The sequence below is a fragment of the Typha latifolia genome, chromosome 15 (assembly GCF_019914945.1).
Source record: "Typha latifolia isolate L0001 chromosome 15, TyphaL0001v2, whole genome shotgun sequence".
In the NCBI taxonomy this organism is placed as follows: Eukaryota; Viridiplantae; Streptophyta; class Magnoliopsida; order Poales; family Typhaceae; genus Typha; species Typha latifolia.
Genome location: NC_133100.1, coordinates 2,531,021 through 2,558,112, shown reverse-complemented (window position 1 = coordinate 2,558,112; position 27,092 = coordinate 2,531,021). Strand labels below are relative to the sequence as shown.

The 27,092-nt window shown below is 35.9% G+C and overlaps 2 protein-coding genes across 5 annotated transcripts; both read left to right on the top strand.

Annotated features, from left to right (window-relative positions):
* Positions 1-1,349: 1,349 nt before the first annotated feature.
* LOC140802401 (2-methoxy-6-polyprenyl-1,4-benzoquinol methylase, mitochondrial) lies at positions 1,350-13,968 on the top strand. Of its 4 annotated transcripts, none has more exons than XM_073157916.1 (9): positions 1,350-1,514; positions 2,041-2,182; positions 11,232-11,358; positions 11,437-11,498; positions 11,587-11,742; positions 11,836-11,980; positions 12,829-12,900; positions 13,044-13,152; positions 13,604-13,968. In XM_073157916.1, the coding sequence occupies exons 2-9, from the start codon at positions 2,086-2,088 to the stop codon at positions 13,703-13,705; spliced, it is 870 nt and encodes a 289-aa protein (XP_073014017.1). In that variant the 5' UTR covers positions 1,350-1,514; positions 2,041-2,085; the 3' UTR covers positions 13,706-13,968. The 4 variants fall into 4 exon arrangements, with proteins under 4 accessions (XP_073014017.1, XP_073014018.1, XP_073014019.1 ...); XM_073157917.1 differs by having other exon boundaries at positions 1,399-1,514; positions 2,032-2,182; XM_073157918.1 differs by having other exon boundaries at positions 1,507-1,584.
* Positions 13,969-15,164: 1,196 nt separating this feature from the next.
* LOC140802403 (oil body-associated protein 1A-like) lies at positions 15,165-16,865 on the top strand. The gene is made up of 3 exons (XM_073157920.1): positions 15,165-15,468; positions 16,061-16,464; positions 16,567-16,865. The coding sequence occupies exons 1-3, from the start codon at positions 15,344-15,346 to the stop codon at positions 16,740-16,742; spliced, it is 705 nt and encodes a 234-aa protein (XP_073014021.1). The 5' UTR covers positions 15,165-15,343; the 3' UTR covers positions 16,743-16,865.
* Positions 16,866-27,092: the final 10,227 nt, after the last annotated feature.

The window sequence follows — 27,092 nt, the reverse complement described above, 5'->3', positions numbered from 1 at the left end:
GATCTTCACAATTTAACTTTGAAGCATCTAGTAGCATATCCTTTCTTGTATCACCCTAACCCATTATCCTTTTCTTATCTTAATCAGAGATATTCTTGAACTAGACTGTCTCATCTAATGTTGTCAATAACTCAATTCATACAACCTTGACCTTTATACGTCACATTCACCTGTTAGAACAACACACTTCATTTGTACATCTTTTCAGATACAACAAGGAATCTTAATAGATAACTTGGGTTGCTTGAGAGAATAATGGGGACTAGGCCATTGGTTGTAAGTTCTTGATTAGTGTGTGGTTTATATATTGTGAATGTGGAATACCTTTATATGGACCATAAAATAGGTTCTATTACATGACTCCAAACCATATATTAGACTTCTTTCTTTCTTGTCACACATGTAATACTGTTGTTATTTCTAGATGTGTTATAAGAACCATCTCTTCAACTTTTATTTGTATCCCTTTGCCTTCGTGTAGTTTTGACTAATATGATACCATTAAAATTTTTTATCCAAACTTTAACCAGAAAGTTACTAGAAAATTTTAAAACATTCTTAGAGGGATATTTTCTAGCCAAAATAGACAACAGAATGTTAGAATTGTCCTTTTTCTTCTATTAAATTTACTCACTATATTTAGTCCTCAAACTTAGGGTAAAATACATTTTTTTTCCCTCTTATATCATCTCATATCTAAGATTACAATCTTCAAATACGTGATTGTAGAACAAAATATTTGTTTATATCATCGTAAAAATATTAGTTGAAAATTCATAGTTACTCAAACAATGAGATAATTACTATTATAGAGATATTATAGTAATTTAATTACCTCATTAATAACTATCCAATTTTTTTACATTAGTGTAAATCACAAGATCATAAACACAAAGGAGAGAGAGAAAAAATAAATAAATTATATATAACACATAATGCCTCGTTTACTTTAGTTATGATGCCAAATCTATAATAAATATTTTTTAATTATTTTTAAAATAAGATCTTTATTCTAAAAATAACTATTCTTATGTTCACTTGTATTATAAAATAATAGTGTAATAATTAATTGTGATTAGATATAAAGTGAAAAAAATGGAAAAAATGTGTATTATTTATTTTTATAAAATTACGATGAATATCCTTTGATTTGATATAAAGTAGGTTGATATAATAGATTTCAAAGATAAATTAATAATTTGAGTTAGTAGGTGGTATAAGATATAAGTTTAATGAATAATTTATATTTTAGAATAGGGGTAATTACCATGTTCAGCTATTATTTTAGAATAAAGAGTTATATTCTAGAATAAAAAAAAAAGTTATTACGGCTAAACTTTGATCTGTGAGGGAGCACAAATTTTAGGCATAAGGGTGTTCTTTGCTATTAAAGTTTTTGGGCCGGCCTGGTGACGATTTTGAGCAGCCCTAAATTTCACTATCTTTCCGTCGCATCCTCCTCTTCTCGTTCTTGGTCTCGTCTCACATCTCATCGGACCTACACCGAGCCAGAGGTACTCCTCCTCCTCCTCCTCCTCCTCCGTTGTTTCTCCGTTTGGTTACCTGCCACGCCCATCAAACAAGGTCTCGGCATTTGGTACTCTAGATGGGAGAATAATTATGTGCTCTAACATTGGCATGTTTACTTCTCTACAAGATCAATGAATTAACTTGCCAATTTGGAGCATTACTCCATTGACGACGAGCAATTTTATATATTGTTATTTCCTGTCTCTCCAATTGAAGCGTCACTAATTCTGTCGAACTTTTTCTTCCTTATAAATGATTGCCTAATATTGAGCAATATGTAAGTCTTTTGCTGCATTCTTTGGTAAATATTTTATCTGCTTAGTTTATTAGATTACTCCCTTAGTTGATTGAATTGTGACAATTTATGTGCTGTAATTTGTTGATTTGGGCAGATTCAGTAACTTGTGCATATTTTTAATTCCTTTTTCTGTAAACAACTGTACAAATTTTGATAGTTCCGAATGGGTTCCTTCAAAATTCTCTAATATGCTTTTCCACTAGTGAATTCAGCATCTTTCTGTTGGAGGGAAGAGAAGACACCTGGCAGGGTGTAGTATGGCTCTGCGTCGGGGTGCAAGCAGACTCACAAGCAGCCTCCCATCTGTTGTTTCTCGGAGTGTTTCTCTCCTCCATTCCCATGCCACTAGCTTTGGTAAAATTATTCGCCTTTCTTCCTCGATTTTGTTGTGTTAAAAAAAACCAATACTTTATTGATTCTTGTTGTTAAGATCCTGTGACAAAGACGACATGATTTATTTCTTTTACTTTATTTGCTTATTAGTCGTCTTTACATTTATTTGCTTATGATTTTTCTCTAATATCTCTCAAATGCATGACAAGTCATACCGTTTTAAGGTCCTGTGACAGAGACATGCTTTATTTTCTTTTAGTTTATTCGCTTATTAGTCATATGGTTGCCTTTGTCCCAATTAGTTGAAAGTCTTCACAGAATCACAGGTTCTTTATTTGCTCTAAGTTATAATATCAGATAAAGGTAAGGGTATGCATTATGCAATCAGAGATGAATATTAGGAAGTTGTTGATCCTGATTTCTGTCCATTGTCCAGTCTCATAATATGCTAAGTCCTAAGAGAGCGAAGTACTTAGATGTAATCCAAAGGATGGGCTTAAAAGAATTACCTTGCTAGGGAAATGAAAGAGTTTGCTAGGTTTGCCAAAATATTTAGATAAGAATGCATACCCTTTTCCTATTTGATGAATGATGAGCTTGTCAAGTTACAGACCATGTTACAGCACCAATATGGCCATTGAGCATTGGGGAGTGTCTCCCAACTCCAAGTGGACTTTTGAAAAATTGAATCCTATTAGGTTTAAGAAAATTGAATAAGAATAGTATTTGTAAAACGACATCAAATAGGAAATCCGAATCCTACTCATACTAAGAAACCGAACTCAAGTTGGTGAATGAAAATGAAGAGTAGAAAAATGTAAAGCCAAATACAAGTAGTAAAAAGTAAACATGGCTAACACTAAGACATGAAAAACCTCTCTCGCATAACTACATACTTGTCCAAATCCAATCGATTATTTTTTTTTATACTAAGCAATAGAAATAAGAGTTATTTACAACCCGTTCTGACACTCTAATACCATAGTGTTTAGGTAACCTCTTGAATATGTATTGTGTAATTAACTATCCTTAGAAAGAAGGTTGCATCCCTTTGGTAAAGCACTTAAGCGACAGATCAACCTCCAAAGCAATGTGTCGATGGTGTTTGATGTCGATGAATGGTTCAGCTTCTCCCGATGCTACTGGATCATCCTCAGCAGTGGCTCAAGCAATTAGACATTGGTGCAGTTTCCTCACACTAAATATTCATATGAATCCGTGAGAGAGATAATATAACTCTTTTAAGATAAGAGTAGTAATTCTTAGAATTTTCTTTGGGATTGGTGATTCAATTTTTGGCTTTGAGCTCCTTAAATAAAGGTTAAGAATATCTAAGATTTGTGTTAGGACAAGCCACCAAAAGAAATCTTCAAAATCGTTTTTGAATGTAAACTTTCCTTTGTTGTCCTATGCATGCAATCAAGGAGGCCATTCATCTACTAGAGAACATTTTACTTCAAGAGACCAAAATAAAAATGTCAGAAAGCAACCCTGCCTCATGACTTCTATAGTTATATTATATTGTGGCCAATGCTTATATTTTTAGCTTATTCTTTGAATTCTTCAAATTTTATAATCAATTATGTTGGTTATAGAAGTGTGTGAAATGAAGAGCTATTTTGCTATACTTGACGTTTAAGATTAGAGAATGATTCATAACGGCCATTAGCAATGGATCATTATGTTTCAAGAACTTTGCTTATTTCCGTAATTTGCCTTTGTTGTTTGGTTGCATCAAATTTCCATATAACTATCAATGCATTCGAAGGACTCCTTAAGTGCTCTTACATGCTAGAAGGAAGACGTTGGGATGGTTGCAATCACAATTGGAGAGTATTCAATAGATGTAGAATTTTCTATCATAAAAAGAATAGAAGTAAGGGTGTAAACAAGCCGAGCTTGAGTGAGTTGGGCCTACCTCGGCTCGATAGCAAATTTTTCTCAGCTAGAGATCGGCTCGAGCTTGAGACAAGCTAGAAAATGCTGACTCGAGTCGGTTCATCTCAAGCTTTGAAAACCCGAGCTCGGCTATTGGGCTGATGCGGTGAAGCCTGATGGACATAGGAAATAAAATCCTAAAAGCCAAAGCTAGGCTTGTAAAAATCCTGAAAGCCAAGATTAGCACATACAACATACATTATACATACATCAATATTCAATACATACAATAACTAATTAGCACAAAAAGAAATCCTGAAAGACAAGATCACGTTCACATACAACATAGAGAACTTATATAACTCCTAAAGGAAGACAAAACAAGCAAGAAACATACATCAATACATGAATGCACACTATCAATAATTATACATGCATCCAACAACACAAGTGCACAATTAAATAGTTCAAACTTCAATGGAAAGGAACATTGATATTCCCACAAGAGTTACAAAAAATGTGACGACAAATAAACAAAATGTGATGACAAATCAAAATAAATAAAATGTGCAAGCTGAACTCCATTGCTTGCCACCAATGAATCTTGGTTGCTTGGTATTATCTGCACTCTACTAGCAATTGAAAAAAGTTAGTTAAAAAAAAATTAATATCAATACAAAATAAAATTTCACACTATTAATATGAATATGTTATATTAAGTATCTTAAAATAGGAAGATATACCGACAATGTAATTTTTTAGACATGTGATGAACAATCTAGCAAGTCAATATAGAGACCCCCTTCTTCAATGTGTTCTCCTTGAAATAAAAGAGGTTAACTTGTAGTTATAATATTATAAATAAAGAAAACTGAAGTACTAATTTAATAACTTACAATGGACATTTCATTATCTTCGGAGAAGCTTTATTACAATTCCTAGTGCAAACCAAAGCTTCGACTATCTTTAGAGTCAAAGAACTTCGAGAATCATCTAATACCCTCCCTCCAGCACTAGAGACAAATTTTGATACTACAATGGTGTTTGGTATAGAAAGAATATCATGAGTTATCTTAGACATAATAGGGAATTTCAATATATTCATTTTTCTCCAATTTCATATATTGAAAGTGTTAGGATCATATGTTTAATTTGGTTCCTGCAAATATATCTCCAACTTTGATTAAAGAGGTCTAGTGGTACTAGTGAAGTCATTGAATTTTGAATTGATCCTTGTAATAGGTCTCTTTTTACTTGAAGATAGAAGCCTTGATATCAATGAAGCACGGATACGGATACGGATACGGATACGGATACGGATACAGATACGGGATATGGATATGATACGATACAAATACGGGGATATGGCAAATTCTTAAAAAATAGGATACGATACGTCTAGGATACGACAATTAAAAAATTATATAAAAATATTATATTCTAATGACAACCTATATATGTGTATGTACAAAAAGAAATTTATATTCTAATGACAACATATACATAATATTGCATTCAATATATTAATACATCTATTATCTACATAAGCATTTAATAGAGAGTAATAGATATCAAAGACAATTAGCCAAAAAATACATCAACATTCAACAAATAATGCACCAAAATGAGAATAGTAGATATCATTGCATTCCATATGAGCAACTCATAGACTCATAGGTCATAGCACTAAAGTTTATAAAGTATCCACCAATATTTCACAATTTGTATGACACCAAAATGAGAGTAATCATAAGTCAGTAGTGTAATTAGCAATGACATTAATTATTCATTTCCATTTAAGTCATTCTCCTCATTGCCTTCATTAGTGAATACAATAGCCTCCAAATCAGGTTCATCAAGCGAGAGGTCAGCAACTTCAAGAATACCCGCTCCATCGAATAAATCAAATGAATCTATTTCAACATCCCACATTTTGGTCTCCCCTTCCATATACTCAGTCGATCTTCTAGAGAGAGGACGAAGATTGTTATGGACAAAAACTAGATCCTCTGCTCGTTGTGGAGTGATCTTGTTTCTTTTCATTGAGTGAATAAATGAATATGTGCTCCAATTCCTCTCACAACATGATAAACACGGTTGCCCGAGTAATTTAAGTGCTAAATTCTGAAGGTTAGGTGCAAAAGCACCATGAATGACCCACCACTTCTTTGGATCAAGAATATTTCTATCTTCAATAGAGTCATGGTTATCAAAACCAAGGATTCTAGTTTCGGCCTGTAGCAGACAGCTGCAACAGCTGTCACACAGAGAGAGAGAGAGAGAGAGAGAGAGAGAGAGATTAAAAAAAAAAATAGGGTGAGAGAAAAAAAATGAAGAGAGAGTGAGGGAGAGGGAAAGATTAAAAAAAAGAGAGTGAGAAAGAGAGAGAAAAAGATAGGAAAAAAAAGTATGGGAGAGAATGAATATTTCAGACTAACAGTTAGAGGAATAGGAAAGAAGAGAGGGAGGAAGAGAGATTTTTATTTTTTAGGCTTTATATGTAAGTAATTATTATTTCTTATTTTCTTATAATTTTTTCTAAATTTTTAGAAATTTCTCAACATTTTTAATAATATTTAGAATTTTATTTAATTAAAATAGTCTGATCCGATACAGGCGGCCGATACGGCCGATACGTATCATTTTTCTGGACGGCCGATCCTGATCCCGATACCGATTTTTGGAACCTTGATCAAAACCCTCTGTTGCAGTTGAGAAATTGGCATACTCATTATTTATAATTCTCCTTTCTTCTCTATTTGGAAAGAACCTCTTCAAACACTTGTTTCTCATACGAGAAATTTCTAGATCTTTGTGTAGAGTAGTGCGGTTTGGATCCTCACTAATCCAAGTATTAGTATAATACCTAGTAAGAAGAGCACAAAAATTAAATTAATAAAACTAAACCAAAAGGAACAACTAACTATGTAATAAATCTTTAAGCATCAACTAATAATGAAGAGGAGTATTGCTTCTATATCATCTATCAACAAGAATTTTATGCACAACTGAGTAGAAAGATGACTCTTCATCTTCTTTTTTTGTCTCATGTCTGTATATAGTTGTTTTTATTCTTTCAATCATATCATCTCACATTTCATAAATCAAATGGAGGCAAGGTTTTGTCAGTATCAACAAATTTCAGCATTGAATAAATAGGCTCAGTAAAAGATAATATATATTCAATTTTGTCCCACCATATATCATCAAGAACTTTCTCTTTCACAAATTGCGCCTTTCCTACATCATCTCTCCATAAGAATTTCATTTATCACTAATAATCATCATTTGTAGCCCACGTTTGATAGTTTTGAATCTCCTCGGCATCACAATAGTTGAGGCAAAATGTGTATCTACAACAGCAAGCAACTTCAAATTTACAAATTCATTGAAAATGGCAAGTTGCATAGAGTGTTGCATGATAACATTTTTGATGCACATCACATCCCCTGCCACAATGGATATCCAACTGCATTCATCAAAAACAAGCTCATTCCCCTCAGTGTTTTTTAATGCACATATATTTTTTAATGCAAGGTTGAGGGTATAGATAACATATGGAGTCCAAAAAATATTTGAATACTGAGCCTCTATAAACATCCCAGTTGACTTACAAACAGGGGCATTATAAATAATGACTTGCACCACATTTTGTTGTCTAACCTCTTCAATTACTTTACTGATCAAGCTAGATATAAAGAATTTATATTTATACTCCCCCTCACAGTTTACAGCTCTAAAAAACATGGGACCATTCTTAGTCACTGCCAAAAAATTGATAAAAGGTCTTCTTTGTGCATCTATCCATCCATCACACATAATGCTAACCCCTTTTTCCCTCCATGTGCCCTTAATGTGTTCCAATAACCTTTCAATGTTTGGCCTTTCTTGTAGCAGAAGTGTGGTTCTCAACATATTATATCCAGAAGGCATAATATGGGTTCCTAGCAAGATGAAAATGTTACCTAGCAGAGTAAAACATCCTAGCAATTTGACTGTGTAATTGATTACGAGAAACCATATTAAATGACTTCTCAAGAGCTATTTCTCCAGACCTTCTCTTCTTTGATCCATAGGGCATATTAGAAAAATAAGTTGCAAAGGGCATACTAGAAATTCCATGTTGAGTTGACATTGGCAATGGTACTGACTTTGACATAGAGTTTTTTATTTTTAACTTAGCCTGCTCCATTATCCTTTTCATCTCCACAATATGCTGACTATTTACTTTAGGGCATGGTTTGATTCCACATCCACTAATTCTCATCACATGAGCTTTTACTCTATAATAAGATCCTTTGTATATTTGCTGACAATAATTGTACTGAAACCTCATATTCCCTCCTCCTTCTCCCATTTTTTCTAATTTGGTTACATATTTCCAAAGCGGAGCACTCACATCTACCGCCACACTACCAATACTAGAACTCATACTTTCAGTAGCCATTTATCTGTGATAAAAATAAAACAAAGAAATTCTAAGTTCTTACACTGTACTAATCTAACTATTAGTATGAGTTCTAACTGCCATACTAATATTTAAGAAGATGAATTCACGTCATTCAAATTAAATATAACCAACTAATCTAGGAATCTAATAAAGCAATAAATCTGAAAATTCAGAATTGCAATACTTAAGCAACTAGGGAAGGTTTAAAGCAATAAATCTTTGAAAATTTAGACATGCAATACTTAAGTGATCATACAGAATTAATTAAACTGTAAATAAGGCAAAGAAGAAAAGGAAAAAAAATCAGAGAAGAAATCTGCACAATTTCAAAGAAAAAAATTCAGAGAAGGGAGAAAAAAAACTAAGAAAAGAAAAGGAAAAAAAGAAGAAAAAAAAACTGAGGAAAGTAACTTAAAACAGAATTTAAGAAGGGGAAAGTGGAAGAAATCAAATGGAAAATTCAAAGAAGAAATCGAGGAAAAACTAAGAAGAAATTGAAGGAAAAAAGAGCTAGTTTGTCGAGAGAAGAAATGAACAGAACATACCTTCGTCGGCTGGTTCGTCGAGAGAGAGGGGGGAGAAGGGAGAGCGATGGCGGCGCCGGCTGGCTTGTCGAGAGAGAGGGAGAGAACCGAGAGCGGCGGTGTTGTCAGCTGGTTCGTTGAGAGAGAAGGGGAGAACAGAGAGTGGCGGCGTCGTCGTGGTCGAGAGAGAGAGGGAGCAACGTCGTCGAGAGAGGAAGGGGAGCGGCGTCATCGAGAGAGAGAGAGAGAGAGAGCTAGGGCATGGAAAAGGGAGAATGAATTGGGGGAGGGGGGTGTGAATGGGTGGGTAAGTTAAATTTCTTAACGGGTTTCTTAATGGGTTAACCTAATTAAACCCAAAATGTATTTGAAACGTATCCCTAATGTATTCAGCCGTATCCATCCCGTATCCAAAAATAAAAATTAATTATTTAAATTTATGATCTTCGAAAACGTATCGGATATGGATACTCCACCCAAAATGGAGTATCCGTGCTTCCCAGCTTGATATGTTTGGAGCTATATTTGATGTATGAGAACAATATTCTTGGGTACTTGAGTAATTATTTGCAAAATCCTCTAATATAATTGGAATTGAATTTATAACATCAATAACCTCACTTGTGGAATAAATATTGGGCTTTATTTTATATTTTGGATCCAAAATTGATGTTATTGCCATTAATATATTGAATTCACCCCAATATTATCATACTTGTATTTTTATTATTGTCACCATTGCTTTTATGTATTCATTAGAAGAATTTGACTCATCCATCAATATTCTTATAACATTGTAATTTCTAGAAGGAATTGGTTGGATATAAGAAATATAAATCTAGAAAATGCATTAGTTGCATCATTTACGATTGTCAATATCTTTTGAATTTTTTCAAACTTGCATTAGTCTTTCTCAATAGGAAGCCACTTGTAATTACCATTTCTATCTGCATAAAGTCTAAATACCATTTTGTAAGTGAAAACAGAATTAAGCATATCATATGTAGAGTTCCACTTAGTAGGAACTTTAATATATTATATATCATTATTTTTACTTTTTACATATTAAATATGCTATATTGCCTTGGTGCCCGCCTTTTACCTAGGCGCTAAGTGATGGGGTGACTGCCCACCACCTACGACCGACTTTCCATACATTGATCAACAATAGATTGAAGAACCAAGAATCGATAGAGATGAATTTAAAGATAGGTCTAGAGTATAAAGGCAGTCAAATTTTTGTAGTAAAAAGCACTAAGGTGGTGGATCATAAGAGTGGGGACCAAAGAAGATTTTTTTGATTAGATCCCACTCAATGGAATTTATATTGCTTGGAGCCTTTCCAGACTTTGCTTTTGCCTTCAATTCTGGACATTAGAAGAGCCTTGATTTGCTGCAGTAGCCTTTCAGACAGTGGTAATCAGCATGAAAAGAGGATGAAGGGAGGGTGAACTTTAAAATGAAAAGGAAAAAAAAAAAGAGAGTAGAAAGTGGAGAGGAGTGAGGAAGGACGAAGGAGAAGAGGATCAACAGAAGTACAGTGGGAGAAAAAGAAGTGATGAGAGGAGAGAGATGGATTCGTGGTATGGAGGCAGAGATATGAGAGGAAAGAAGAACAATACTATTTCTGTCATATAGAACAATGAGAATAAGTGCTAGATAGAGAATAGTTGGAGAGAAAGGATGTATACACTATTTCTAGGTCTTAAAGTGAGAAAGGTAGAGAAAAGAGGGAATGGCTTGTGTATATTAACATAATTGTATTCTATGTCCTTTCTGGTTGCCTCAGCATTTGTTTTGTAGCTTCTTTTGGGTCCTCAATTAGGATTTAGACTGATCCTAATTTGAAAGGTTTGGATTCAGAAAGAGTATCTAGGAATTAATTGGGGAACTTAGTATTTCAATAAGGTTAGGCTCCACATTAAGGCTGGTGGTAGTTCGCGACCAACAATGGGTTTCCCCAATTAATACTAAATGAATTCCTAATCTAATGCTTGATATAATCAGTCGATCTAATTTATATGGACAACCCCCAGTTCTAATGATCCTGCAGTCTGTGATTTGCTTCTATAGTCAGCTTTAGATAGAGTATTAGAAGATAACAAAGACAGAGAGTTTGATATGTACTGTTCAGTTTGTTGACTTTCCTTAAGGTGTTAAAAAGTTGATGCCCCATCCTTTTTTGGCCTATGCTATAAAGACTGAACTTCTGATGCAGGATTTAAGGAAGTGCCAGAAGAAGAAAAAAGCAAATTGGTCGGTAATGTTTTCAGCAGTGTTGCATCAAGTTATGACCTTATGAATGATCTTATGAGTGGCGGACTTCATAGATTGTGGAAAGACAGGTTAGCCATTTACAGCTGTATTATTTTGCATAATGCTTTTGTATAGTCTAAGCTAAGATTTTTGCTAAAATTTTGTAGGTTGGTTTCAAAATTGAATCCCTTCCCTGGAATGAAGCATCTCGATGTGGCTGGTGGAACAGGTAGGTCAAGCTGCTATCATTTTGTTTTATTCAAGTTGTAGAGCCAATGCTAATTCAAAAAGTTGTTACCAATTTGTTGGTATTGTAGGTGATGTAGCTTTTCGTGTCTTGGATAGTATAAAAAGTGTGAGCCGAAGAGCTATGCAGGATGGTTTAACTGAAACAGAAGACGAAACACAAATACACATATGTGACATAAACCCAAATATGTTAACAGTCGGAAAGAAGCGTGCCGCTGAGAGAGGTATGGACTATGAATTCTGAACATCTGCACATTTGTCATATCTTTTTTTGTACATATTGTTTCTATATTTCCAACCATGATTCTGATTTGAAGGTCTTGGAGAGGAATGCTGCCTTCACTGGGTAGTAGGGGATGCAGAAGCCTTGAGTTTTGAGGACGGATCTATGGATGGTTACACTATTGCTTTTGGGATCAGAAATGTAACACACATTGAGAAAGCCCTTAGTGAGGCTTCTAGGTGAAGTTCTAAGAACGGTTTATACTTTATAGATGATGCTTTTTTAGTTGATTTCATGCTCAAAAATCTATAATTTTGATGACTAGTTTTTATGAATGTTTAGTTACTTCTTAAGTTTATATGATCCCCATGTCATGACAATCATGGTTCACCGGATCAGGATCGGCCGAACCCGATCTTGACCCAAGCCTAATTTGAACTCTCTCTTGCTTTCTTTCGCTCTTTCTTGTCGCTCTCTCTCCTTTTCTCTTTCTCTCTTTCACTTTTTTTTCTCTCTTTTTTTCTCGTCATTGTTTCTCTTATGGAGGGATCTAGCTTCGGCGAACTCTGGCAAACTCCAGTATGTAATTTTTTAATTTTATTTCTTTATTTTTCTCTCAGTTTTTTTCATTTCTTTCACTTTTTTTTTCTTCACTGCACTATGCTTTTTTTTTTTCTTTTGTTTTATTTTCTTTCACTTGCTCTCTTTCTAATCTTTTCTTCTTTTCAATTTTCACTGCACTATAGTTTTTCTTTCTTTATTTTCTTATTTTTTATAATTTTTTCTGAGTTTTTAGAAGTTTTCTTGTATTTTTAAATAATATTTAGAATTTTACGTAATTAAAAAGTCTAATTTGATTCGAGCGACCGATACGGCCAATATGGCCATCCAGCCAATACGTATCATTTTCTCGGAAGGCCGATCCCGATCTCGATTTTTCAAACCTTGATGACAATTATATTACTAAATGAACCAGCAAAGAAAGAATTTTCTTTTTATATTTATTTTGTGCACAAAATTGTATCTTATTGAAGAACAGAATCCACATTTGACTGGCTTGTTATGAATTACATCTTTGATCTTCCAGGGTACTGAAACGAGGAGGGAGGTTCTTGTGCCTAGAGTTAAGTCATGTGGACCTCCCTATTTTTAAGCAGATGTGAGTCTTCTCAATCTATTATCACGAGTTCTATTCTAGTCTCTTGTGCCTCTCAAACTTATTCAATTTGTAAGTTTTTTTTCTGTGTCTGACATCTGCAATTTCCTCGCTATTCTTTATCTGAATATTTTGTTCCTTGGCAGCTATGATTATTATTCATTTTCAGTCATTCCAGCTGTGGGAGAACTAGTTGCAGGTGACAGAGAATCGTACCAGTACTTGGTCGAGAGTATCCGTCGGTTCCCTAATCAGGTGATACCATTGTTTTAAAAAACTTCCGCCTTAATGCCTAGGCTCCCGTCTTAGATAGAATAAATTAGGCTCCGCTTAGGTCCTGCCTAGGTAAGTCTTAACATCTGGTATCATATTTTAGTATGTAGATTGAATTTAAAATTTAAAATTATTGTACATGTTGATGAATTAATGAATTCAAATAGCTTACTATAGTTTTTAACAAGAATTACTCTCGCCACATGGTTAGTTATCCAGCATAAATAATGGAGTGGCAATTATCTAATTATCTTGACCATAAGATTTTCGCAACACTGAAGCAGTTTTCATTGAAATTAGCCTCCATATATGTGTTGTTTATGTCTGACATCCATTATGAAATGGTAATGGAAGACTGTTATGTTCATGATTTTTATTCAGTTGCTTCTTCATCTCTCCCTCTTCAATCCTGATATATTTTATGGCTTTACAGGATAAGTTTGCTCGCATGATTGTTGATGCTGGTTTTCAGAAAGTTGAATATGAAAACCTTGTTGGTGGAGTGGTTGCCATTCACTCTGGTTTGAAGTTGTAGAAAACATACAAGGTATCGCCTCAAAAGCTCATGGTCATACCTGAAGTAGTTGCCTTGATCCCCTTGGAATAATAAGTCATCAGTTGGAACAAAATGCCCATTGGATCAGGCTGTCATAGTATATGTAGGATTATCATCTTAATTCTCTGGCAGCTTTTCCTATATTATGAGGCAAATGTTGTAGATAAAGAATAGGTTCCAATTCATGGGTATTCTTTCTCTGTGCCACTTTATTGAGCTCATCTTCTCTTTTTCATGTTCTATATATATATTGAACTCGCATTAATTCTTTTTTGCCTGTCATATATTGTGATAAGCCATGATCTTGAGTTTCTTGGTGAACCTCGGCTGCTCCCACAATGTTAACTCATCCCGTTCTCTCTCGTCCTTTTCTCATCTTCCAGGTACTACTCTTACCATTGATGGTTGAATTTGATGGATTAGAAAGTTTGAAATCTTCACTCTAACAACGCATAAAAGTTTAATGAATTACTGCCCTTTTAACGGGTGCATAAATCAATCCTTGCTACAAATATTAAGTTATTTTCCTTCAGTGGAGGATCAATAGTGATGGAAAAGACGAATTTTTCTGCAACGTCTTTTTGCTCATTGTCTTCTCAATCTTTTGTAGAAATTACGAAAAAGAAAAAAAGAAGGAAATTTTGGTCTTCTTTCCAAGCCAAAATTGTTCTCCCTTGCCTTTAGAAACTTGTTTTAACCTAATAAGATGAAGTGAAAGGATGATATATCAAGAACAATTCAAAAGCAAAGGATAGATGTGAAATATTTTCGTAGAGATACCCTTTGTTGTTGATAGGTGAGTCTTCTGATGAGGTGCGAGCAAAAGGAATATAGTAGTTCTGGACTGTGTATTTTGCCTGCCATCAAATGATGAGTCGGTCTAGGGGTGTAATTGAGCTATCGAATTTTAAATTTCGAGCCTATATTTGTAATTAAATTTAAATTTAAATTATTTTAATTTGAATTAATTTTGAGCTAATTTTGCGCTCTAGTCTAAATGAGCCGATCAATAAATAATTTTAAGACTTAATCAAGCTAAAATTTGAGACCGATCAAGTTTGATTTAGGCTTAAATAAATTAAGCTTAAAATAAGATCTAATTTAAAAATTAAAAATTAATAGAATTAAAATTATTACTAAACTATATAAGATCAGTGTATATAATAATCTACTTAAGTAAATTTTAGAATATAATAGAACTATAATATAACATTAAAAGTATTAGTCATATTATATATATATATATATATAATTATTTTAAGCCTTCCCGAGCTTTATCGAGCTTATTTGATCGAGCTGTCAAACTTGGCTTAAAATTATTTTTGAGCTTATTTATCGAGCCATTAAGCTTAATTTAAAATTATTTTGAAGATCAAGTTTAGTTCAACTTATTTTTAAGTTGAGATTAATTATTTTGACAGCACTAAACATCGTGCAGCTGTACTAAGTAGAGGAGCAACGAAGCAAGACACATAGTCACACTTTCAAACTCCACGTGTAGCTCTGCATGGACGGAATCCCATCTCTCATATCAACACTTCCAATATAAACATCACAAAAGAGATCGACGATCATTAAAAGAAGAAGAAGGAAGAAGAAGAAGAAAGAGAGGTAGAGATGGCTACGTCCCACGTGGAAGTCCCCGGCGAGCCGACGCAAACCGGCACCGCCCTACTGGAAACCGCCACCGGCACAATCCAAGGCTTCGCCCCCATCAACCAAATCCATCAGCACCTCTGCGCGTATATAATCTTTCCTCTTTGCCTTCGTATTTTTTTGTTTTTGTTTTTGTTTTTACAAATAACCGCCTGTGTTTCATATTTATTATTGATGATCTCCTCCCTTACGGATATAAATTTTAGATGGACTCCTCAGTAGACGTATAACCGGAATACTCTATATTTATATATTTTTTTTATAACATAAATGTCCTTTTATTTCTAAGGTGGAAAAGGGAGGGAAAAAAGGTATTTTCATACGAAATGGAATATACTTGGAATATTTGTTATGAGCAAAAAAAGAACATGCTTAGAATATTTATATTGAAAAATTCTTGTAAGTTAGTGATGCGTACGAGTTAGTGTTTGTAAGTTAATTTCCATATATATGATTAATTAAAGAGTAATTGATATATATATTCTAGCTGTATAATCGTAGGGTTCAAGGTGTTAATGATAATAAAAAGCTAAATATAGGGTTTTTTTTAAAAAAAAAATGTTTCTAGTGTATTGTTAACTATGAAAGAAAATAAAATAAGACGAGAGGAGAAAGTTTTATGCAATAAGATTGAAATTTAGGTGGTTATTTGCAAGAAAAAAAATTCTTTTTGCACAGGTTCCACTTCTACGCCGACGACATGAGCCGGCAAGTGGAGGCCCACCACTTCTGCGCCCACCTGAACGAGGACATGCGTCAGTGCCTCATCTACGACGGCCCGGACGCGGGCGCCAGGCTCATCGGCGTGGAGTACTTGGTCTCGGAGGAGCTGTTCCTGACGCTGCCGGACGAGGAGAAGCCGCTGTGGCACTCCCACGAGTACGAGGTGCGCAGCGGCGTGCTCTTCCTCCCCGGCTTGCCGGGCCTCGTGGAGCGCCGCGACCTGGAGAAGGTGTGCAAGACGTACGGGAAGACCATCCACTTCTGGCAGGTCGACCGCGGCGACGCGCTGCCGCTCGGTCTGCCGCAGGTCATGATGGCCCTCACGCGCGACGGCCAGCTCCACGACCACCTCGCCAAAGGTACGTCGACCCGTCACCCAACGAAGCTTTAATTTACCTATCGACTTTGAATCTGGAATGAGTAATTAATATTTATCTCATGGAATTTGAACATTTCTTTAGACGTTGAGAAGAGGTTCGGGGTGTCGTTCGAGGCGGAGAGGAAGAAGAGAGAGTACATGAGTGGACCAGATCATGGCATACATCCATTGGCTAATGCTGCAGGGAAGGGGCTGAAGACGGAGTTGAGGGAGGTGGAGATCCCACCACCTACTTCTATGCCAAGGATCTTCGTTTGATGCTGGACTGTCATCATAATTAATAATAACAGATAATAATACAAACTGAGAGGAGAAAGTATGGGTCTTATTATCTTGTAATATTATTAGGTTAGTTTAGTATATGAATGGGGTGTTTCATGTTTGTTAGTTTTCATCATGTCGATATATATAGGTTTCTGTGCTCGTTGTGTGTGTTTTTCAGTTTTATTTTCTTCCTCTTACTATATGGTTTTGAGTAGAGTACTTAGAATTCCAAAATCACTGAACAACTACTTTATTCCCTTGGAAAGAAGCAAACAGGTGCGCAACTTTATTCTATTGGTACCAAAGATCAAAAATTGATCTTTGTATCTAGTTGCCTGTAGGTCTCGTGAGAAACAAAATCACTAGTTTTTCGATAAAGAGAGAAGAGGATTGCTGGAGAAAATACAATTGGGATTAAGAAGTTTATCCATTTTGTTTAATTTATGGTGATTTGGAAAGAAAGACTCATTATGAATTTTTGCGTACAACTGCAGATAATTTGCATCGAAAACACAATTAGATTTCGGATTATTTTTGGTGGCTTTTTTTTTTCGGTGCTGCTACTTTTTTTAATCTTTTAATTTTTTTAATTTTTTAATTTTATATTCTATGCAAGTCTTTTTAATCTAAAAAATTAATTAGATATAATAATGAGATAATTAAAATTAATTAATTAAATAAAAATATTTTTAATTAATATTTTAAAAAGAGAATTTATTTTAGTAAATATATTAAAAGTACCTATTTAAAATAATTATACATTATAGGTTATAGCTTTATACTTAAATTATGAATTTTTTTAGTTTTACCATAAATAGATTTTTAGTTTGAAAGATATTTTAAATACAAAAGTTTTAAATTATGATGTCATCGGTTTTATTTGATTTTATACTATTTGAAATTGAGTATTTTTAAAAAATTGTGTAAAATTAAAATGTGGCAGAAATTTGTACTATAAATTTATTTAAATTACAAAAATTTTAATTCTGTGAATTTTTAGAAAAGTATTTAGGAAATATTTATGTAATATTTAAATATTATAAAATTAATTGGATAAGATAGCTGATATCGTGATTTAAATTTTTTTAAATTTTTTGTATTCAGAGCGTTTTAGATTCAGACTTTATCTAGAACAAATAATTTATAGTTCAAGTATAAAATTTTAACCGTTTAACTAATGTTAATTATCTTACTATTATTATTAATTAGTCTCTTAATCTTTTTTTCTATAAAATTCTCAGCAAGTGTTATTTAGTATAATTGGAGACAATGGTAAGATAATTAGGATTAGATATAAAAAATAAAAGGACAATGGTGAGATAATTAGGTCTAGATATAAAAAATAAAATTAGACACACGTATATATCTAAATTTTAGATAATATTTATAACCTTTTGCTTAAGGAAATATACAAAATAAAAATCAACGATTAAAATAAAGATGAATACTAAGATTTTTACGTAAAAAAATTTAAACGGATAAAAATTCATGGATCCAAATTTGGATCAAACTAATCATTAATAAATCGTAGTAGTTTATAAAATTGACTTACAAAACAACTGTTGATCCCTATGACTTTGTTTAACTCAGTGAAGACGGTTAGATCTCACGATTTACTGTTTTCCATGATTAATCTATAATCTCAGTAGCGCTTGAGATTAATCTTTCGCCTCATTAAGACTAAAACCTTGATGTGTAGAAGATGAGATGAACCTATTGGTGAGAAACCTTGTTTCTTAATTTTTTTTTTAATCAATAACCAACGTACTCTAGGGTTAGGGTATTCCAACCCTTTTATACCTTATTGAGATAAGGCCAAACCTAAGTCAAATAAGGTCTCATGAAATCCTAGAATATGCAAATTTCATGGTTGTGTTCATACACAGATCAAGCCCGTCTGAACGTGGTGACTTGACTTCAAGGCGCGTTGACAAAAATTCACCTCTTTAAAGGCAAACACCAATGAATGGTGCATAGTGCTTTCGAATGGCCAAAAGAGATTCACTGTATGTGCGAATGTAATACAATTAGAGCTGGATCAAGTTGTATTAGAATAAACAAATTTGCTCAAGAAATAAAGCTTTCTGTCGGGGTGCGTTCGAACAAAATTTGCGCGTTCAAACGGCCTCGGGCGCATTAGAATGTACCATGACGAATTGGTTTTCAGGGATTTATTTTAGTTGTTTGGGTCAAAAGGGTAGCCTCTAAATATTGTGGAGTGCACCTTAGTTGGATTTTAGGATTGAATCTTCTTTCTCCTTACCTCTCTTCATCTCTCTTCCTCCTCGTGCCCTAACCTTCCCATCGACCCAAACCCGATCTCGGTTAGATTCTTCCCCCTCGTCTGTCGCTGCCTTACTTCTTCTAGGAGCAACCCTCTCTCCCTTCTCGTCCTATCTCTCCCCTATCCTCTCGCATCCCCATCTCCACATTCATCCCACCTTCATCTCCTTCCATCTTCATTAAAGAGCTACTTTCAATCCAAATACCCAACCTAATACCCTAAATAGTCTGTCTTGTAATAGTGTTATTAGAGCCACCGGTTCTTGGACCATGACTAACACAAGGTCGATGGCGAGGCACGGGACGATGGATGTCAATTCAGACCTAGACCCAAGCACACCAATGACCACGGGCGGCACCAATGATGCTAGCACTAACGCCACGCCAAGTGCGCTCTTTCCACGCTGCTCGATCTGAATGTTGTAGTAGTTATCCAGCAAATGATGGATCAACAACAAATGATAATGGACTAGCATCAGCGAATGCAGGACGCCCTTGTGTAGTCCCTACGCAAGGAGATCTGAATGATATCTTGCAAAGGCTCCACCGGGTGTGAACCATGGCATAGATGGAGGAAGACCGAGCACCATCAAGGTAAGGGTGAACCGAGATCAGCGTGGCCATATGATAACGAACATGAAGCTACTCGCGAGGAAGAAGATAGGAGGTGTCGTGGTCCATAGATTCACATCCTTCATGGTGTCATCTGTTTTATTCGATTTTATAATATTTGGACATTATATCTTTTGAATATTTTTTGAAATTGTGTAAAATTAAAATTTCTTAGAAATTCGTACTATAAATTTATTTAAATTACAAAATTTTAATTCTGCGTATTTTTTAAAAGTATTTAGAAAATATTTATCTAATATTTAAATATTATAAAATTAATTGGATAAGATTGGTGATATCATGATCTAAAATTTTTGTATTTAGAACTTTTTAGATTTAGACTCTATCTACAATAGAACGAATAATTTGTAGTTTAAGTATATAATTTTAACTATTTGACTAATGCTAATTATCTCACTACTATCTCTAATTAGTTTCTTGATCTTTTTTTTTTCTATACAAGTCTCTCTAAGTATTATTTAATTAATACAGTAAGAGGCTAATTGGAGACAATTGTGAGATAATTAGGATTAAATATATAAAAAATAAAACTAGAAAAATGTGTATATCTAAATCCTAGGTAATATTTTCAACCTTTTGCTTAAGAAAATATGCAAAATAAAAATTAACGAGTAAAACAAAGATGAACACTAAGATTTTTTTTGTGGAAAAACTCTAAACTGACTCGATTGACTCAACTGACTTAACCTATATGGTTGGATCGTAACAATCCATTATGCTTCTAACACCTTGTCTTTAAGGTGACTAGTACGCAAGCTAGATTTTTTGGCTAATGTCGTGCTCGTTGGTCTATGGGTCTGCATGTAGGTCTGGCTTATTTAGTTGACGCAAGTCCACCGGTTGTTCCACCAATTATCCCTGAGCTTGTACTCAGACCCTAAGTTGCACTCATGGGTTCCCAACTAGTTCACACTAGGTGGCCAAGCCAGATCGCAAAATTTAGCATGCCTCAATATACGTGCACTTCATCTCTTCCACTCGATAACCAAAACCCTAACCCTAGGGCTAAAAATATTTTCTAGCCTAGGGCATCGCAGTGGGTTGCATGGGTGTTGGTGGCGGTTGGACAAGGTTGCTAGCTAGTGACAGTTGGTGTCTGGTGGGTCATCGCGGTGGCAGAGCGGCGGTGGAAGCTAAAAACTGAGCTCAAGCTCGGGTTGCTGCAGCAGCAGCCATGGCTCATCGTCGACGGGTCCATTGGCGGCTGATGGCTATGGTTGGTGGCCATGGCCCTATTGTAGTGGAAGGACGATGGCGGGAAGCCCCGACGAAGCCACCCTAATGTATGATTAGCTTCTTGTGGTAGTAGCTATCGAGTTTAGCCACACGACGATTATCGGTAGTTGTAGTAGCCACCACTAGCTGGCAGTTAGCCCGAGGAAGCCAACTATGGCTACCAATGGTCATGGAAGCTCGAGATTGTTAAGCTCTAATACCACTTGTTAAGATCTGGAGCCAAAGATAAGCTACGCAACTATTCCTTCAAGATCTGAATGTATTACAAGAATCAGTCCGTGCAACCGTAGGAAAATATTTTTCATATATTCTCCTATAGTAAGAAAATTATGAAAACAATTGGGTTAGATCCGTAACTTCATAATCTACAACTTTCGTATTTATGCCCTTTGCAAATTCGAACTGTAGCAGGGACTAAAATACAGAATAACGTGGGTGATGGTAGTGGTGATGGGTGGAGTGGATGTTAGGGTTATGGATGGGTATGGAGATGAAGGTGGATTGTGGATGTGATTTAGGAATATAGACGAAGGGAATGAAGTGGTCGAGATCCCAAAGAAGAGGGGTGACTTGACAGCCGAAGGAGATTAGAAGTTAGGAGAAACCTTGCCAACAGTAGAGTTGGAAGGATGGTGAAGAGGGAGGAAGGAGAGCATCTAGAGAGAAAATAGGAGGTAAGAAATCAATATTCCCATAGTATAATGAACTTGGCTGCCATCCACATATTTATAGAGGCTAACCAACAAATCCTAAAATAATATGTAACCCTAGTTCTAGAGGATTCCCACCGATCGCGTTCGAATGCACAAAAGACGTTCTCTGTATGTGTGAACGCGATGCAGGTGTTCGAACGCGAGCGCTTGAACTCGCCCGACCGCATTTGAATGCACAATATGCATTTTTTGTATTTGCAAACCTGATGCAGGCGTTTGTAAGGGCGTTCGAACGCGACCCCACTTGCGTTCGAACGTGACTTACATGAATTGTAAATATATTATAGTCACTTGGTAATTGAATCTTGTAAGCATTCTCATTTACCTTTTCCAACACTTTGAAAGGTCCTTCGGCTCGGGGCATGAGTTTGGATTTTCTCTTGCTTGGAAATCTTTTCTTCCTCAAGTGTATCCAAACTAAATCTCCTAGATCATAGGTAACTTGCTTCTCATAACTTGCATTTTGCTGCTCAATCTACTTCTTAACCTTCTCATACATTGTTTTGATAAATTCTACCTTTTGTGTGCCATCTAGACAAGCTCTTTCACCAGCAGGAATCGGTAATAGATCAAGTGGAGTATTTGGGTTTAACCCATAAACTACCTCAAAAGGAGTGTGTTTAGTGGTCCTATGCAAGCTTCTGTTGTAAGGAAACTTAACAAAAGGCAGACGCTCATCCCTAGTTCTTCAAATATTTTTGAATAATAGTACAAAGCAAAGAAGAAAGAGTTCGATTTACCACTTTAGTTTGGCCACCTGTTTGAGGATGACATGTTGTGCTAAAGAGAAGTTGGTGTCTAGCTTTTTCCATAATGTCTTCCAAAAATAACTTAAGAATTTGGCATCTTGGTCTGAAACTATGCTCCTTGGAATTCCATGCAAGTGAATGATACACTTAGTTAGGATCTTTTCTTATTGCATTAGGTGTTTATTTTTATTAAAATAAAATTCTTGTAGGTCGCGTTCGAATGCAGGTAGAGACGCGTTCGAACGCTTGTGAACCCTCGTGAACACCTTGTGAACGCCTTGTGAGTGCTTGTGAATGCCTTGTGAATGCCTTGTGAATGCCTTGTGAACGCCCACATTACTAAACGCCTTGTGAACGCGTTTGTGAATGCTCGCGTTCGAACGACTTGTGAACACCTGTGTCACATTCGCATATCCAGAGAATGGGCTTTTTGAGTGCGTTCGAATGGGCGTGTTTGAACGCGATCGACGGGAATCCTCTAGAATTAGGGTTTCATATTATTTTAGGACTTGTTGGCTAGCCTCTATAAATATGTGGATGGCAACCAACTTCATAATGGAATTAGATTCTTGATTTCTTACCTCCTATCTTCTCTTTAGACTCCTCCCTCCATTCCTCCTCCCTCTTCACTATCCTTCCACCTCTGCCGTTGGCAAGGTTTCTCCTCGCTTCTAATCTCCTTTGTCTGTCGAATCACCCCTCTTCTTTGGGATCTCGACCACTTTGTTCCCTTCGTCTACTTTTCTTAATCACTTCCACAATCCACCCTCATCTCCATACCCATCCATAATCCTAACATCGACTCCACCCATCACTACCACCATCACCCATGTTATTCCGTATTTTCGTCCCTACTACATTTCGAATCTGTGAAGGGCATAAATACGATATCTGATAAATATTTTTCCTCGATTGCGCGGACTGATTTCTGTAATAAATTCAGATTTTGAAGGAATCTTAGCGTAGCCTATCTTTGGTTCCAGATCTTATCAAATTGGTATCAGAGCCTAATAATTGGTATCAGAGCCTAACAATTGGTATTAGAGCAGGCGAACCTTAGACCTCCATTAATGGTTGAAACAAAGAAGATGGCATCAACAAGGAGAACTGAAAAACCCCTAGACACAAGTATGTATCTAAATACTAGGCAATGATATCACTTGTTCGCTTAAGTAAAAGTCCGAAGAAATATTAAAAATGAAAGCAGAGATGAACACTAAGATTTTAATGTTGAAAAACCCAAATGGGAAAAAACCACGGATCCAAACTCGGATCAAAACTAATCACTAGAATAGTAGCAGTTAGAAGACTGACTCACAAAATAACCCATCGATCCAAACGACTTTGTTCCTCTCAGTCTTGCTCGCTAGAACCCACGATTCATTGCTTCTCGTGATTGAAGTCCAACCTCAGTAGCCCTCGAGATTGATCTTTCATTTAGATAGCCCTTAAAATGAAAGATTAAGTTTTGTAGATGAGTGAAACCTTGATAGTTGAAGAACCGATGTAGCCTCAAGAAGTCTCCTTTAATAATGCTTCTTTAACCACCTTAGAGATAGGGCATCACAATCCTTATATATGATCTCCAAGATAGAGCCAAATCCAAGTCTTATCCGAACTCACGAGAATCCAATATTTTCAAACTTTGTTGGTGTGTTCAAACGCGGCCCGGGTGCGTTCGAACGGCCTGACTTGATCTTAGGTGCGTTCGAACAGGCCCGAGTGCATTCGAACGCGACAACTTAAATTCTTCAGGTTGCGTTCGAATGCGTTTGTGAACATAGCTCTCGGTCTCTGTGAACGCAGTACCCGCATTCGAATGCGTTTGTGAACGCAGCTCTCAGTATGTGTGAACGCAAGTACCCACGTTCGAACGCGTTTGTGAACACATCTCTCAGTCTGTGTGAACGCAAGTACCCGCGTTTGAACGCTTTTGTGAACGCAGCTCTCGGTCTGTGTGAACGCAAGTACCTGCATTTGAACGCATTTGTGAACGTAGCTCTCGGTCTGTGTGAACGCAAGTGCCCGCGTTCGAACGCGTTTGTGAACGCGGTGTGAACTCAACAGCTTTTCTCCAATAATTTTGCAATTCTGCAAACCAGAGATATTCTAGACTTGTATAAAGCTCATATACATTTAAAAATACACTTAGAATATTTTGTACACAATTGCTAATAATTAAAAACCTAACAATCTCCCCCTTTGGCAATTTGTGACATAACATCTAGTTTACAAGATATTACGAAGAATTCAAAATGAGCATTCAACAAGTCTAGTACTTTTAGCACATCAATCCCTGCAAATAAAAATATACCAATCCAAGATCAAGTGAAAATAACTAGAAATGAATAACAATCCAAACACAAGTTATAAGTTCACAAGTACTCAAGCAAGCATAAGTTCACAAGTACTCAAGCAAAGTTATTATGCAGTAAACATAAACCAGTAAACTCCCCCTATGCCCAGCACTCCCCATACACCAGTAAACTCCTAAACTCTAAACACACGTCTAAACTCACACACACTCTCCCCCTTTTTGACACAAATGCCAAAGACTAGGAACTCGGTGGGAACTGACGATGCAGAATTGACAACACGGAGTCGAGTACGGTCCCCTGACGAGCTTGCTCAGCTCGTAAATCATTCACGACCGAATGGAGGTCCTGGACCTGAGTGCTAAGCTGATCAAAACGGTTAGAGAACTATGGTAACTCCCCCTTAGTTTGAGATGAATCATCATCAGAACTGTCATCAGAAATGTCGAGGTGTGATGAACGTCCAACGGTGGAAGATGACGGCTTGAGAGGAGACGACTGATCATGAGCTTGACTCCGCTTAAGAGTTATCCGATCCAATGGTTTTTGCAAAGTAAGGGAAGCTTCCGAGGCATCCACTCGCACCCCACTCTGAGTGCACAAATTGGTAATAAATATGCCAAACGACAACCCTACACGAGGCACTTCTTTCTATGCAGCTGTCAGAATGGAATCGTAGATCACCGCAGCCAAATCAACAGAAACTCCCGACAGCATCGCATGAAGGAGGAAGGCATGATCCGGACTAATACTGGAATGTCGAGTCTTGGGGGTGACGTTGTACAGACACAGAAGGTGAAGCATGCGAGCCACTGATGCCAGTTTCGCATGAGGCATCATGTTTCCCTTCCAACGTTCCCCTTTGATTAACATAGTACTAGCATAGTCGTTGACATCAGGAAGTGAAGCAGACGATGGATACTGGAACTCACCATTAGGAAGTTGGAGTTCAGCATGAATAACATCGGAGTCCAAGTATATCGAAACCCCACGGACAGTAGAACGTATACAACGTTCTAAAACCGTGGCATTACTAAAAAATTCCCTAACAACTTTCACATATGCAGTCCCGCTCATCTGACACACGGATAACCATCCTCGCTCAGTAAAGATCTGTTCGATCCTCAAGGCAGAAAAATCAGAAATGACCACGGGCCGTTCATAGATAACAGGTCGAATGCCAAAATTATGTTTATATCGCCCTGCAGCCGTAGATGTAGAAAACTTGGGAGCCGAAGTAGGTGACGAAGGCGGCCTTGGTTTCTTGGAATCTGCAGCTTTTCTAGGCATTCTTGAGAAAGAAACAAGTTGCAAGATTTAATACATGCCCAAAGCAAACAAAAAGATAGCAAGAAATCCATAAAATTCTAGAAACCATGAATGCCCTAAATGAAATCCATCTTCCACTTTAACGTGATCAAAACTCGAAAATGCACGAAATCAATCAAGATCAAGAGACTTAATTGAATAAAAAAATAGGAAAATTGATGGATGATCATACCTCGCAAAAGTGAAGAAAAACTAAAAGATTCGACCGAAAGACGCTAGATCTGGAGGAGAACTACCCTCTAAAAGGGTTTGTAGTGAGAAATTTGATGAAAAAGACCAAGATCTTGAAAATTTGAGAGAGAGAAAATGAAGGGTTTCTAGGGTTTGGAAGATGGAAGATGAAAACCCTTGGGTTCGGACGCAATATATAAAAAATCCTCGAGTGCGCTCGAACACACCAGTCTGCGCGTTCAAACGCGCCAGTCACCGCGTTCGAACTCAAAAATTTGCGTTCGAACACCCCTTTTTTTTATAAGTAAAAAGTTTAAGAAAAAATCAAAAATTTTTTTGGAGATGCACTTCTAGAAATTCAAAATAGATTCAAGACATAGAATATGACAATCGAAAGAAATAAGTCATACACAGATCAATCAAATCATCAAAAGCATATTATAATTAATTCTAATGCATCACTCAAAATTAAATTAATCTTGATTGATCATAACAATATGCATATGCAAGTTGAGCATTGATAACATGAAACATTCTTATTAAATAAACTTTCCTATTTAAACAATGATACAACACAGTAGTCAAATCGACTTAGTATTTAAATTTGCACTTTTCGACTTATTCTCCATAACAGAACATGAATTTTTCCTGTAATTTTTTTATATACTTAAACCATATAGGTGCAATGATGGCTTTTACACATGAGTAGGTAGCCCTTTTCTTATAGTACATATCAAACAATGTGCAAAAAGATATTCACAAATATTAATTTTTTTTTATTTAATTTGCAGGCAATATACTGAGTCAAACTGGACTCTAAACAAGATAGCTTTCATACTTACTCTTTGTAGCCCTTTTCATTGATCTTTTATGAATACATTTGTGATGACTAAGCATGAGGTCAAACTGTGCAAA